Source organism: Oikopleura dioica, chromosome 1, assembly GCF_907165135.1.
Source record: "Oikopleura dioica chromosome 1, OKI2018_I68_1.0, whole genome shotgun sequence".
Classification (NCBI taxonomy): domain Eukaryota; kingdom Metazoa; phylum Chordata; class Appendicularia; order Copelata; family Oikopleuridae; genus Oikopleura; species Oikopleura dioica.
The window spans coordinates 13,926,800-13,942,479 of record NC_137291.1 but is presented as its reverse complement, the minus strand read 5'-3'; the positions used below and the strand labels follow the sequence as shown (position 1 = coordinate 13,942,479).

Sequence of the window (15,680 nt, the reverse complement as noted above, 5' to 3'; positions counted from 1 at the left end):
TTTATCCCCAAGTTAGAATTTTTGTCAAAATTGAAAATTTATATTTTTTCCGACCATTGTTGATTTTTGACTTTGAAACGAGCGCGCTTCTTTCTCATTGGCTTATTTTGCGCTATTTTTATTTAAAAATCGACAATCTTGGGCCTGATTTGGAAAGTTATATTGACAATATTGGGAAAAGGATTTTATTGTTATGTAGTATTTTCGTCGAAAAAACCGGCTCTAGAATGTGATCACTTGTGAAAATCCCCTTCCGCGGCAAAAATATCGCTCTGACGTCGCTCGTCGCTGATTAGATTGTCTTCAACCTTTTCCAGCTAAAAAATGATAAAAAAACTCGTTAATCCTCTATTACCGCATCTCGAGTCGACTGCCCCGGCTTCTAAGTTTGCCGTTTTTCGAGTCTCTCTTCCTGAGAAGTTTGCGCTGTCCGGATGGCTTTTTTCTCGAAAGAAACGGAGAGGCCTCACCTTTTTAGAAGATAAGGTGATAAGGCCCGGCGATTAGTGTTGTTAGGAAAGCAGGTGACTGGAATACGTGGGTACGTCCTTAATCCTCAAAACAAGCAACTTCGCGGAGGAGAGTCGAAATAACCGATTAGCCGTGGATTAATACCGGAAGACAGCTTCCAAGCAATTATGCAAAATGAAGATTTGAAAATCGCGAATTGCGAAATTTTCGAAGTCTTGGAAGTTCCAATTTCGCGACTCAAGTGAGCTCAAAGAGTGCTCAGACGACCACTAAACTTTCTACGCGTTTTCATGAATGTTGATTTTCCCAATTTTGGTTTAAGCGAGAAGGTCGATTGCTGTTTGAGTTTTTGATAAGTAGGTTTGTCGGGGAATTGACCGAAATCTGCTTGCCGCCAAGGATAATTGACTGATTGGCGAAAATTTCATAAGGCGTGCCCTTTTTTGGGATCGATAGGACTTTTAAACGAATTGAGGCGAAGATGGATCGGCCTCAGGCGAATTGCTTTAATGTTTTTATTTCCTTTATTTGGTCAGACAGGGTGTCTAGACGGAACAGTAATTGTTTTCCACAAAAATGGCATAAGGACCATCATACTCGACAAGAAGAGGAAGATCTTGGAGAATATCTCCTTCGATCGAAGTAAAATCATCGTTGAAAGTGTATTTTACAAATTTATGGTTTTGGTGACCACCAATCATCATGACCTCAACAATTATATCTAATGACATATTCATCTTAACTAGAGACCTCATTGTTTGGGAAAAGAACGGCTTTAGGAAATCTTCTTGTCACTTCAAAGTCAGCAGTTGGTAATTTCCCAATGTTCGTCCATTTGTCATCATAAAGTCGCCATATTTTTTGGTTAGACCTAAATATGGTGGCGGGTGGCATCGGTACAAAAGTGTAATTGATATCTTGGCCCACGATTCGTGGGTTCAAATTTTGTACCCCAATTTCCAGCCTCAGTTTTGCACAATTTGGTCAGAAATAAAAATCAAAAAATGGTTTTTTTCTCGCTAGTAGGGCTCACTCATTTGATTATAACGTTTTAGGAAAATAGTGAAAAAAATTTTAGCAAGCTGGCGTTACAATTTTCTGTGTTTATTTTGCTTACCCAGAGTTTCCAGGAAAAACCACAACTCCAAAATCGCCCCAGACGGACGTGTAGGCTTCAATATACTCATCTGGAAAAACCAGATCTTCGTATTCTGTCCAACCATTAGTTAAACTTTAAAATATAAAAGAAAAGTGAATTGAAATAATAAAGAATAATAATGAAATTTATATATTCCACCTGAAACGCTCGACTGAAGAAGTACTCTCGAAATTATGAAATCATTCTGGGAGCCATCACCGGATACCCTTTAGTTATTGATCTTTAGAATCGTCCCATACATGGACAATCTTCATGATTAATTTCAAAAGCGTATCCAGGGGATGATCTCCAGAATAATTGCAATCTTCCTTTCATAGCCTGCGCCACTTATGAGAATCGGATTTCCTTTATATGTGGGTATTTGTCCCCCAGTGAAGCCATGTGTATTATTTGATCTCGGAATTTCCGTTGTCAGTATTTTTGATCCATCATATCTTAACGTTTACTGAATGAACAATTATTGATTGTAATAATTTTACCCTTCGACTCTGTTTGAATACCAATAATCATGAACATGATAAAGCATGATGTAAGCTTCCTTTTCGTCCTCAGTCGGTAGATAACCAACTGCTCCGTAGTAGCAATCGAACATAAAGGACACACCTTCAGCATTAACGATATCACAGCCATCAAGAATATGAGGACCGTATTCTAAGAAATTGCCATATTCATCAGTTGTGAATCCTCCGAACAGATAGTGTGTCCCTTTGTATAAAATAGAACATCCTTTCTTTGAATCAAACACGAGATTATCGGGACCATTATTGAACCATGAAACCTTCAAAAATTGTCGAGACAAAAAAATAATAAAAATTACCTCAAGATCAGTTGTGAAGCTTTTGAAGTTCACAAGCAATGGTAGAGCTGGAACGCGATGTCTTCTCATCACTAGAACAGCTCCCAGCTGATAAGAATCATTTCCTCCGCATTCGTAGTTTGGACAAGGACAGCCATTTGGGCACCCCCTCTCGCAAGGGCAATTTTCAATGTTTTCAGAAAACTCGAGAGTACATTGGTCGATACAAAGAGTATTCCCGGCGCAATCTTGGAAACAGTCAAATAGAACTTTTTCATAATCTTCAAGACACGTCACGTGATCCTCGTTGCTTTCCGGCTCCAAACAGGCATTGCAAATGTCGTTTGAACATCCTTCACATCCCCCAGGGCAGTCGATATGGCAAGGACAGCCATCAATACAAGCGAATCCTTCTCGAATGCAAATGTTCTCGCAGGAAGCATCACCGGAAAAACAGTTGCTCAAGCAGTTTGAAGTCGCATCCGCACAGTTAGTCGTGCAGATCTCGCCAAGATCAAGGTCCGTGCAAGTCTCGTTAAGCCTAGAAATCGGCTCTAGGAGAAGATCTCTTGTTGAAAAATCGTTGAAAACAGAAACAGAAAGATCCATCTTTTGAATACTTCAAATAAGCCAAATTAATGGCGACTTCTGAAACAGATGGCAAATTCTCAAAAAAGGAAGAAAATAATTGGAATATTTTTAAAATGAACGATTTTTGTAATCTTTTGACTTTCTCTAAAGACTTGTCTTTCCTCCAAAACTACCCTTATCAACAACGAGAAGTGAAAAATGCACGAAGTTGGATGCAAACTTGACCACAATTGTGACCACTGGTTTCAGATGAGGCAAAAAGGGAATAATTTAATAATTGACATTCGTTCAATTCTTCTCAGAAATGATTTAGTAGGCTCGAAGTGGCCTCGGATTAAGGGGATACCGACGCCAAATTGAACCGCCAAATGATAAATGATTGTTCAAACCAATCTCGGTTGCTAAATCTCCTCCTCTCAATCAAACCAAAAAACGGGATTTTTTCCAAAGAAATAATTATATTTCGAAACAAATTTTAAAGACTTTCGGCCCCTTTGAGGGAGAAAAAGGGCAGGGTAATCATTGAGATGGAACTTGGCGGGGTCTAACCTTGTTAGTGCAGAAAAATGAACCTTTTAAAAGTGTCTTTGATGAGCTGGAGATATTCCGACGCGGAACTAATCGATTCACGTGACCTGAATCGAACTAGACATAACTTTTTTATGCATAAAAAGAAATTTTTCGAAAAAATATCAAAATTTGTCGAAAAAAAAAGTTGAAATTTTCCGAAAAAAAATCGAGTTTTTCATCATTTTAAGCGTGTTTATCCACTACTGTATATTCAATTCTGAGTTGAGCTTTTGTTGTTTTTACATTTTTAATCCGAATCTGCCAGAAAAAGAGGCAGAAAGTGCCAGAAAGTCAGATCGTCTGGAAGTTATCCCGCGCGGCATGTTTTCCAACACCTTGCAAATCGTTTTAATTTTGCATCTCGCGCACTCAATCTTTGTTTTTCGCCACTTGTGAATTATTTACAAATGGGAAATTAAACATCCACAATTTTAAGAGGGCAATAAACAAGTTTTATACAGTCTGTCTTCAATTTAAGACCACCCTTAATTTCAAATTTCTCTGAAACATAGTTGTTCTTTTAATGACTGTATTATTGAGTCAGTACTGTAATCTCGCAAATAAAAAAAAAACAGTAAAAGCAATATTCAATGAATCGTGATCATTTTCGACTCAAAAATTTTTTTCTCAGCTCAGCCACGTGACCACAAAAACGTCGCAAAAATGACCCTAATTCGCGCCTGCCCTAAATCGCCATTTCCGTCATTGAAGCAAACAAGCAAGAAGAAGGTTGTGATTTGGCTGCCACAGGCATCCAACTTTCACGGCTTTTATGATATTTACTGTCCGAGAAAGATGACGACAGAACTTCCGGGAGACTGTCTTTTGCAAATTTTCCCAACAATAAAAAGCAGCCCATAAGGGGCTATCAGATGAGATAGGGAACTTTGATTGACCCCTGCTTGAAATGGCTCGCGTGACCTTGGCAGCTTGACATTGCGTGACATTTGAGAGGACAGCCAGATGTATCCGATAAATAGGAAACGCACGTGAGTAACTTGGCCCCGGTTTTATTGTTCCGAGAAAATATAAACATCGCTTTTTGGCAACTTCCATTTTTCAGGCTCCAAAAAGTCCTGTTTTTTATTTAGTGGCGATTTTCAGACTAGAATTTTTTTTTTAAAACGATTATCAGATGTTCCTTTATTTTGAAGATTTATTGTTATCGCATTCGATTTCAGCGTAAAAAGAAGCCTTAATCTCTTTGAAATTGTGAATGCGATTAAAATCAGCATTTCCTCCGAGATTTGAAAAAGACTCAGTTCCGAGTCGCCGCGTTTTCCAGCGCCAAATCCGGCGTTAGAAACGTTGTCCAAAGTGAGGATTTTCAAGCATCTGGAAAGATCACGTGTTCAACTCAAAACTTGGTTCGAGCAAGATTATTGCTTGTCTAAAATAGCTGATAAAAGAGGCATCTTTCTGATAAGAGCCGCCCAGAATTTTTGACGTTTTCAAATAAAAAAATTAAGGGTGTCCATTGCTAAAATAAGGGGCACCCATTTTATGTGTTATCGTGTCCTGTAGTTGCTCATTGAGTCAGTAATAACACGGCCTGTTTTGACCTATTCGGACAATTAATTAAACCCTGGCTCCCCATCTGCGCCCATATTAACCCTCCGCCGCGCAAGATGTTACACAAGGGACCTTTCGGGTTAATCCCCAGATCAGATTCAATTTCGCTTCTTGTATTTTCCCGAAACTGCTGCGCAAAAAGGTCGCTTGAAATTTTCCAAATTTTCAAAATTGGCTCAGAAAACGCTTCTGACGAGGAAAACATCCAACGGACAAAATGGGATCATTTCTTTTTGGACACGAAATCTTGTTTGGAACTTCCGCCGCGAAAATGATAATCTGGGGAGCGATTTCCTGAGTATCGATATTGGATCGAAAAAGTAATAGCTTCGATGAAAAAGGGGTGGGAAGAAAAATTTGCTTTATAAAAAAAGGGATGAATATTCAAGATTACGTAATCGGTCAGTGTCGGATTGACTGTCACTTTTTCCCAAACGTGTCGGAGACTTGAATGCGGCGATTATGGGCATTTTGGGCACTAGAATGGGCACCAAGTTGCATAAGTGCCGTCGCTTCCCACAAGAGGGCGCATAATCGTGACAGCTCATGAAAGGGCGACAGCTCGATAGAAGATGGACTGTGCTTAATTGGCTTTTTGAAAAATCTAATTCGAGCATTGTAAAAAGAAGCGTCCTGATTTAACATTGAAAACTGTAGTTTTTAAATTTCTACAGCGGCATCTCCCAATAACGAAAACTTTTGATTGACCAATCAGGAAGCTCGAAATCATAATTTGTTATATCAAGATGCTTCTGTAGTCTGTTTAGTGATAATCTTACTTGATAAATCTAAAAGTTGAATCATTTCACTAACGCCCATTTGGATTGACCAATCAGAAGGCTGAAAAGAAAGATGTCACTATTGAAAAATGGCGCTGTAGTAGGTCGGTTGAAATTCGAGAAACAGAAGTTTTTTTTCGTGAAAAATCGCTCGCGTCAAAAGTTATTAGCTATAAATATTAAAACGTTATAATTTGTTATCAATTTGCGGCTGGGCGCTAGTTTTTTGGTACTGCGATCATGTCGTATTAACCTCAGTGTTTTTACTTTCTGCGCTGTCCTTTTTTTTGTTGAGCTTCAAGTTGAGCTTTGAAAAAGAAAACATAATTTTTAATAGTCATCGCACCAAATTCAACCTTTTCGGTTCGGGCGTTGGCGCAACAGAAAAAGGGATGATTTCTGTCTCCGGTCGAAAATCCGCGAATATTCACCCCCGTTTTGGGCACAACAAGCCGCTTTACTTTGAACAAACCGTAATCAGATAAAAACAAGAAAAAATTACAACGCCTTGAATTTTGAATTTTCGAAAAACTTGAAATTGGATTAGTGCCCTTTTCAATTTTCACAAAACAAAAAGATGCAACGCGAAAATTTGAAATTTCTTCTTTTTCATTGAAAAATTACTGTAAAGCGAAAAAAGCGAAATAGCCAGTTTTGCGTCCAAAGAAACGTCGAAAAGAATGCAAATAGAAAAAATGTTGGAAATGTCCGTTAAATGACTGGCCTCGCTTCCCAACTGTACATATCAACGTGATTTTTGACAATGTAAATATTTTACATTCGCGAGCGCCGGAATTTTTTCGTAAAATTAATGAAATCCCAAATCCCAAAAGTACTGTTTTCTTTCGAATACGTATTCAAAATGAGCAGCGTCGAAAAATGGCGAAATCGATGTTGATACCCTTAAGTAAAAATGACTAATTTGAAGCTTTTCTGAAGCAATCACAGTAATTATTGTCGAGAATACTGTGATTGCTTCGTAAGAGCTTCAAAATTGTCATTTTTTCTTAAGGGTGTCAACATCGATTTCACCATTTTTCGACGCTGCTCATTTCGAATTCGTATTTGAAACAAAACGGTACTTTTGGTATCATCTCAAGTGTGACCGGCGTATTTCCGGCTATCCCGTGAATTTGCATCTCGAAGAAAAAAAAATGCTAATTTCTTGAGCCGAAAATTATTGTCCCCCAGCTGCTCATGCGTAAACAGCGAGAAATAAGCGAATCTCAGTGAAATTTTATCACTTCGGGAATTAACCCGACTAAACAGACACTATCTTTATGGCTTTTTTAGAAAAGCCAGCGTTTCCTGCAATTTTCTCAAGAAATTCTAGCGCCCGGGTTTTCAAGAAAACCCAAGCTAAAAATTGAGTTTCTAAAAATCGATTCGATGATAATTTATAATTAAATTTCAGATTTGAAATTTCGTTTCAACCCTTTTACGTGGCGAAAGAATGAAAACAAAGGCCGAGAAAAAAGAACGGTTGGTTTTAGAAAGTTCTGCGTTTGTTGCTTTTCTTACCAAAATATATGCGGTCAGCACGAGTGGGCCCACTCTCAGCCCCTACTGACAGCTCTAGAGTGGCTCGAATCTATGTTTGGGTTGTGCCATGCGTGGAATCATACATTTTATAAGAAGTTGTTCTTCGAACTCAGATTTATGAACTCGGAAATAGTCATTTACAATCAGAAGCAGAAAATGACCTTCTTTTTCGGATTAATTTAATGATGGCTTTATTGGATCGAGGGATCGATTAGAGACAAGGTGGAAACCCGTGTCGGATATGTCCACTGCGGTTCCGCCTAAAAAAGCGTGGAACATCTCAAATGGTAATTAACACTATCAATTTTCTCTTCTTTTTTCAAACAGATTTGATCAATCATCTCTTTTGCCTGTGGAAGTGTCTGGAACCGACAAAAATTTCGACAAATTTTGCGTGGAAATTTCAACCAATCAGAAGCCTGGATTCCGCAAACCGGCCAGTCAGCAGCCGAGGAGCCGCCCACGCAAAATTTGTCGATTTTTTTGACAGAAAAAAATTTTTCAAAGCAAGCCCCTATCGAAAAAAATATTTTTGAAATTTCATCCCTTATCATCTCCATTTCTTCCCCATTTCTACCCTTGACCCCTTTTGGAGAATTTTGCAGGCATTTATTCCCATCCGGGCTTCAGTGTGCTTCAATTTCCGGGCAATTCCAGTCCTCGTCACGTGTCCCCATTCTCCCGCCACGGCGTTTTTTCGTCTGTTTCCAAAGCTGATAAGAAGTAGCGCGATAAGGAGCAGAAAATTTCCGCCTTCTATCTCATCTCTCTGTTTTGCTACACTACGCCCCAGAAAACATTCTTTTAGTTGTATCTGGACCGCGGAATTTGTGAAAAATCAAACCAGCGACGCCTCTTCAAACCCGCTAGAAGTCATGCTCAGCCACCTCGAGCGGCTAGCAAGCCAGGGAACTCAGTTTTCAAAACAAGCCGTTTGAGTCGGAAAAAGAGCTGACAGGGGAGAAATCTGTCTGACAAATAAAATCAATACACATTTTAATATTTTCTTACACAGGTCTTTTACGATAGCGAATTTTTCATCGGGCCATCTGATTGGTCAATTTGAAGCTCGTGTTATCCATAATAATGGGCGATTGGCTTTTTATGAAAAGTTTTAAGGGTAATAGAGTCGTTAATAAGTCCATCGAAAACAGCCTTCAAATCGACCAATCAGCGAGCCGGATGGAAAATTCACTATCGAGGACGCCCCGTGTAGGGAAAAATAAAACTAGGTAGACCCTTACTCAAGATCTTCTAAACTTGCGCATCTACTTAATCTAAATTTTGTCTAATTCAGATTCTATCTCGATTTTATTCTGATCCGCATCCCTTTTAATTCAAATCCGGCTGATCCCCTTTTTATATCACGCTGAGCGTAGTAAAACAACGCGCGGCCAAAAGTATCCTTTATCTTCCCGGATTTATTCGAAATGCTACTTCACTTGATTGAAGCGAAATTAACCCGTTGGGGACCGGCTGGGCGAGATCAGCCGTTTCTCGGGAGTACCAGCCCTTTTTTGACAAATTCAGCTGGGTAAACGGATCAAGCCAAAAAGAGGGCAGAATCTTGGGTTTCAAAAAAAGCAGATGATTTATGCTGAATTTAAAAATAAATGAGTTTATATAAAAGACCGAAATCGCGATAAATATAATATTCGGAGAAAGAGATGGTGTCATAATTGATTAAAACGCTGAAAATGAAGGAGACATTCCATTTTAGGGGCAGAACAGATGGTCCAAGACGGCTTAGATTCTGCACATGTAGCCCTCATCGATCAACCCTTTTTCACTGTATCTTTTTGAAAGAAGGGAAGGTCGGGACAGTCCCTTGGCTCGGCAACCTGTCTGGAAAATCTGAGTCAGGGTTTGAAAGATCTTAAATGAATACCTTTTTCCTGAATTTTGAAAACCTGAATCAGGGTCAGGAATGAAATGGTAACTTGGCATTTCATCCTTTTTTTAATCGTGACCCTGACTCAGGTTTTCAAAACAGCTTAGGAAAAAGGCTTTTCATTTAAGATCTTTCAGACCCTGACTCAGGATTTCTACGCAGGTTTCCGATCCAAGGGAAAGCCTGAGTCAGGGTCAGGATTAAAAAAAAGGATGAAGTGCTAAGTTAACATTTCATCCTTTTTTAATCCTGACCCTGACTCAGGTTTTCGAAGCAGCTCAGGAAAAAAGGTCAAGTTCGGAAGATAAAAAAGCCCTTGCAATTATGGATGGTAATACTTTCAAATTAAAATACCAAAATTTGAAATAAGCTCATCAAAAGACCCCGCTTTTTCGGTAAGGGTGGAGCACCTAATTTGCCGGTTAATAAACCGGTCACGAGTCACGTGCGTCCAAACTTCAAAGGGCCCCATTTTAAACTTGGAAACAGTCGCGCAATTTTTTCACGCGTGTGAAATAAAATACCTCTCCTGACCGCGAAATTTGAAAAATAAAATCGCGCAAAATTTGAAAAATTAAATTTTCGAAAAAGAAAATTCTAGCCTCTGCGGTTTCAGGCCTCCTTAACCTTGACACGCATGTAGCGGTCGGGGAGCGAATTCTAGCGCAGGTGGGGTTAATTGTATTTTATAAATAAAAAGAAAAGCGGTTTCAAAAACTTTGAAAAAGACGAAAAATTGTTGTTCGAAAATGCCCTCAAAAGATAATTACGAAAAAGCAACATTTTTTAAAACGAAAAAATGCATTTTGCATTGAACAACCTAAATGCTTCCCGCGTCCAGCCAAACAAGGAAAGGCGCCTTTCCTGAGTACGTAGTCAAATAGACACGTAATTTCTTTCTTGCAGGAAGTTCCAAGCTTTCTTTTCCAGCTTCGTTAATTATTTTTTGAAAAGTGGGTTCTATCAAATTCGGAATAAAAACAACCACAAGCCACTTGGAATCCATGCGCTTGATTGAAAGAAAAGAACATGTCTCGCAGACAAAGAAAAATATTCCAAGAGGAGGGACATTAATTTCACATTGAGGACACGTCCAGGTCAATTCCGCAACACTGGAGGACGGCCAAATGATTTGAAGAACGGGCCCAGGTGAATCGAAGCTCCCTGACCTTTGGTTGGTGAACCTAGTTTCGAAAATCTTCTTTGCTGAATTAAATTTGAATAAATTTTCGAAAAAATGAAGGTGTTTTATGAGATTGAAGAGGGTTGGCATAAGTTCTTTTTGAAGATAAGGGTCTCAACTCTATTTTGAGAAGAAAAATAAGGGTGTCACAATCTTAATTCTACTCGTCAAAGTTCGAAAAAGAACGCTATTCATGATGACTCCCTTAATTCAGACGGCAAACGTTTTTTAGTTATTTTTCAATCTTAGTACAGTGACGCCCTTATTTTTCAGTTGAAAACTAATTTGAGAGCCTTATAAAATGAAGAGCCTTAATATTTTTGATGAAAAGCTCAAAGGATACTGAGTCACGTGGCAAAAAAGTTCATCATTCCAAAATCCCCAATAATTGCCAATTACTCTTGTTTTCCTCAAAATCAGTCCCCCTCTTTACACGATTTGCGTGATAAAAAGTGAGGCTAACTACCGCGCATCTTTAATTTTACGCGTTATTTGCCCCTTATCTTTCTTTTTACTGAAGCAGATGGCGAAAAGTACCTCAGCGCTCGTTTTGGCGATAAGAGTGGGCAGCCTTTTATCGGCGAAATCGAGTTGGAAATTTGAAAATCTAATTTTGAGAATTTTAAAGAGCACAATCGACTCAACGGATAATTTGTTGGGAACGCGGCAGGGAGGATCGATGCTGCTCTAAAAGAGCTCAAACGAAAAGCTCTTCCGTAGAAAGCGGCAATTGGCTTTTATCGCGAAAAATAACGAATTCTTTTTTGCCGAAAGAGTTTCTTTTGTCTGAAAAAAAGTCTGGCAGACATTTTTTGAGAAATGTCTACTAGACAGAAAAAGTCTACTAGACAGAAAAAGGGAAGATGGCAAGAATCGACAATTTTTGATCAATTATTTTAGCAAAAATTTTGAGAAACTTTTTGACCAATCAAATTTCCGCTTTTTGCCTGTAGGCCAATCAGATTTCAACCCTTGTCCTAACCCTGATGCTTTCTTAGTACTATGACAAATTTGGCCAGCCATCAGCGTAAAAGTCAATAAATCATTCAAAAATTTCCATCGTCCTCGATATTTCTTCAAAGAGCTGCAATTCGGAGCGTTCAAATATGACGAAAATTTCCCGCTCGGGCCGTGATTGAAGAGGATAAAGAACGGAAAAGAGGGATGGGCAAACACTCGGCGATCTGACTTGTGGGCCCTTGAGAGCTTTGATAAGCCGGCTAATGATTCAAGAATCGCACCTTCCACAAAAGAGCCCTGTCACGCCCGTTTCAAACTGTCGGATAAATTTAGCTGTCTGGCAGAAAAACGAATTGGCCTGCGCGGGACTTCTTTTATCTTTTATTAGAAACACGTCTTTAGGTACACTCGCCGCAATAACTGTATCTGCTCGATTCGACTAAGAGCCAGTAAAACCATTACAGTCAGTTACAGTCGCCTCAAACTACGTAAAGATGTACTGTAAAGACCTTTTGGGGGAACCGACAAAAAATCGACAAATTTTGCGTGGAAATTTTCAACCAATCAGAAGCCTGGATTCGGCAAACGGGCGAATCAGCAGCCGAGAAGCAGCCCACGCAAAATTTGTCGAATTTTTTGTCGGTTCCAGACACCACCCCTTTTTTGATGAATTTTGAATCGAAACTTTTATTCCGTAAAAATTCGGAACGAGGAATAAAAATGTTTTGGCTCTCCAAATCCTTGTGAGAAGAGAGAAGAGAGCGATTGCTGTTTACCCCTGTCCGGATTTCGGCTCATCCCTTTTTCGTAAATCAAAAGGTTGAAGCATAATCCCCTCCTTTCCAAAAACCATCGTGATGTAAAATTTCTAACCGGGCAAATTGGATGTAGCCTCCTTTTTGGAGAGAAATTGGCCTGTTTCCCAATCTGTTCCTGTTGTTAAAAAATAAAACGGAAATGCACACGCAGCGAGGGGCACTGGTAAACGGCACCCGCCGGATCAAGATGTTTCTTTTAGACTTGATGAAGATTAAAAAATTTGCGCAGCAGGGAAGAAGAAGAAGAAAACTGCAGGTTTTGCGTTATTGTCAATATTATTGACAATGACAATAACTTATTGATTATCGCTTCTCGTTAGATACGGGCTTTTTGATCGGCAATCGAGCGGAAGAAGGGTGCCTTAATCGGGTTTCAGTATGTTCCAACTGTATTTCTTCTCAAGCTACGGTTTTTCGACTTGTTCCAGTTTTCTCAGAAATAGAGGAGAAACACCCTTAATTTTGAATCAAAATTATGACGTCAGGCACACTCCACTTTGTGTCGGGGTCAAAACTTCGCACCTGGAAAGAACGGGCAGGATCTCCAGCCGAGCAAATAGGATGCAAGGGTCGGCCGACATGTGCTAACTCCTGCAGAGACTGCTCTCAGCGCAAAATCGGAGCTGCACTCGGCACGAGATGTGTGAGCCATTGAGTAAGTACAGTGTATGATCACAGGGCATATTGAGTCCAAGATCAGGATCAAGCTCAGCCGCGTATAAGTCTCAATAAATTATTGACAATAATGCGAAAAAATATAAGTTGGACAAATCTTCTAATTTTTAGCTTACTATTGGCGAAATAAGGGTGAAAGAAAGGTTATTAATAATAACTTATTATACACCTCCTGAGGCACGAGAGTCAAAAAATTAGCTTTCGCGCAGAAATGCCTTGAAGTTTTGAAAAAAGTAAAAAAAAAAACTGTAGATATCTATCGCTTAGCTATTTTTTAAAAACTCTTGGTTAGGGTTAGGGTGAGGGTTCCTGAGGTGTTTTGGCGGGTCGGCTAAAAATGACAATTCGGTAGGGTAAGATTAATTAAAAAATATTTACTTCCCTTAACCCTGGTTTTCACAATTTTGGTCCGTGCGAGGACCATTTCGTCCAAAACCGTGGTGGGGATCTTTTAAAGTCAGTTTTGACGCCGAAATCGGAATCTACGCCCTTGATTACCCCTTGAGGCAAGAATTGACCAATTTTTATTTTTGAGTTTTCCATTTTTTCATATTTGAAGCTTATCCGCGGCTGAGATTGATCCTAATCTTGAGCTCAATCTGCCCTGTGATCATATTTACTCAATGGCTCACACATCTCGTGCCGAGTGCAGCTCCGATTTTGCGCTGAGAGCAGTCTCTGCAGGAGTTAGCACATGTCGGCCGACCCTTGCATCCTATTTGCTCGGCTGGAGATCCTGCCCGTTCTTTCCAGGTGCGAAGTTTTGACCCCGACACAAAGTGGACAACCCCTGACGTCATAATAAATTTATGTGGATATTACTGCATACTTTACTACAGAGTCTAGTCTAATTTGTATTGCAATAATTTTTCGAGTCGTATATATCGAAATAGATTCTGATAGCCAAAATCTTAAAATCATGTTTTCAAATCATATTTATTTGCATTAAATCTTGGATTCCCATAACATATAATTCGATCTTCCCCCTCTCTGCCCAGCTCTCTACCCCCCTCCACCAAGTCTTGCCTCGTCTGAGCCCGAGACCATTGTCTTCTCCGTTGCACCTCGCTAGCGCCAGAATCCGCGCCGCTCGGACTCTCTCGTAGCTGGCGCGCTTGAGCTCCACCGCGCCGCGCTCCGTCCCCGCGCGCGCTCTCGGGATCGAAAAAAAATACAATTGTAAAGCACCAACAATCTAAGGTGGATCCTTAATTTTTTTTACTACTAACGAAGCAACCCTTCTTCTTTTTTGAAAACAGAGCTAAACGAGCTAAAAGAAAAGAGATTTTGCTGAAAAAAAACGAAAAACGAAAAACGAAGAAATGATATTATTTTGCATGCTTTTGTATGCCGTAAAAGGTACGGGATACACCCTTAATCATTAATGAAATGAATGTACTCGGCAAAAAAGAATAATAAAAAATCGATAATGGGGAAGCATGAAATCTCATTTTTGAAGATTCAAGATCATTGAAAAAATTGAAGAATATTTTCGTAAAATTAAGGGTATCCATGTAATTTCGTGATTTCGGAAAATTGAAAAATTGGGGAGATTGAGTGATGATTTGATGGATTGGAAGCGATTGGATTGATTTTTCTTTGCCAGGAGTAATTTTTAATTATCAATCAAGCGCGTAGAAAAACTAATTTTATGGGTTGACCTTAAGGGTGTACCCTTTGATTGCTAATTAATTTTCAAATAACAGGTTTTCAAGTTCAAAAAGCATCGATTTTCGCGCGAAAAAAATAAGGGTATCTCCCTCTTTTCTCGGTTTCATTTTGGCTCAATTTCTTAGTGATACCCTTAAGAAAAAAATCATGTTTTATTAAAAAATTTTCTTTGCTAAATTCGAAATTTTTTGATTTCGTTTGTTTTATTTAATAATTCGAGGTGGGAACAAAATTTAAGAGTATACATTGGCGCCCGACCAGAACATGAAAAAATGACAGTCTCAAAAACGCAAAACATTGTTTTATGATAATTTCAATTTTCGCGATGACGAAAAAGCATTCAGTTTTTCATGCAATCAAATTATCCCGTGCACTTTTTCTTCAACTTTTCAAACCGCTAATTCGTGAAACTCGCAAAATTCGTAATTTTCATCTTTCGGGAAAAAATGCGCGGAATAACAAACAAGACCCGTTTTTGGTAAAACAAGGATAAAGACAACAAAGTATTCGTAAACATGGTTCACGGGAAAAAACATGAATACTTTTGCCACACGTTTTCAGAGGCTTTTTTTGTGGAATTAAGGTTCTACCAGCCGATATTTACAAATTCGAAATTGCAAATTTGTGAGAAAAAAATCATGAAAAACGGTTAAAAATCTCAATTTTTCGACTGATACACCCTTATTTTCGGTATTTTTCTTAAGGGTATCTCTTCCTTATTCGTTTTTTCAGAGGATTTCTATCGTATAATTGACTGTATGATCCTCAAATAACAGTTTTTTGTATGAAAAGTTTTTTGCCTGGATATCGAGTGGTAGAGCCTTAAAACCATTATAAACGGTATATTGAATCCAATGACTCTTCGTAAAAAAGCCTTCTTTAGTAAATTAAATTTTTCGTATATTCCGGCGTTGACGTATTTGTTTGCGCAAATTGTGCGCATTCTGATCCTCTAATGCGCTTTTCAAAATTTCCCAACTCAGGCACTAGAATTTGCCAGGC

At 39.0% G+C, this 15,680-nt stretch overlaps 2 protein-coding genes across 2 annotated transcripts; both read right to left on the bottom strand.

Annotated features, from left to right (window-relative positions):
- Window positions 1-999: 999 nt before the first annotated feature.
- LOC145712293 (uncharacterized) lies at window positions 1,000-1,884 on the bottom strand. The gene is made up of 5 exons (XM_081789980.1): window positions 1,870-1,884; window positions 1,769-1,794; window positions 1,589-1,702; window positions 1,222-1,342; window positions 1,000-1,178 (listed from the first exon to the last, which is right to left on the bottom strand). The coding sequence occupies exons 1-5, from the start codon at window positions 1,882-1,884 to the stop codon at window positions 1,017-1,019; spliced, it is 438 nt and encodes a 145-aa protein (XP_081646106.1). The 3' UTR covers window positions 1,000-1,016.
- An 8-nt stretch (window positions 1,885-1,892) lies between these two features.
- On the bottom strand, window positions 1,893-3,035 carry LOC145712292 (uncharacterized). The gene is made up of 3 exons (XM_081789979.1): window positions 2,448-3,035; window positions 2,110-2,408; window positions 1,893-2,064 (listed from the first exon to the last, which is right to left on the bottom strand). The coding sequence occupies exons 1-3, from the start codon at window positions 3,033-3,035 to the stop codon at window positions 1,893-1,895; spliced, it is 1,059 nt and encodes a 352-aa protein (XP_081646105.1).
- Window positions 3,036-15,680: the final 12,645 nt, after the last annotated feature.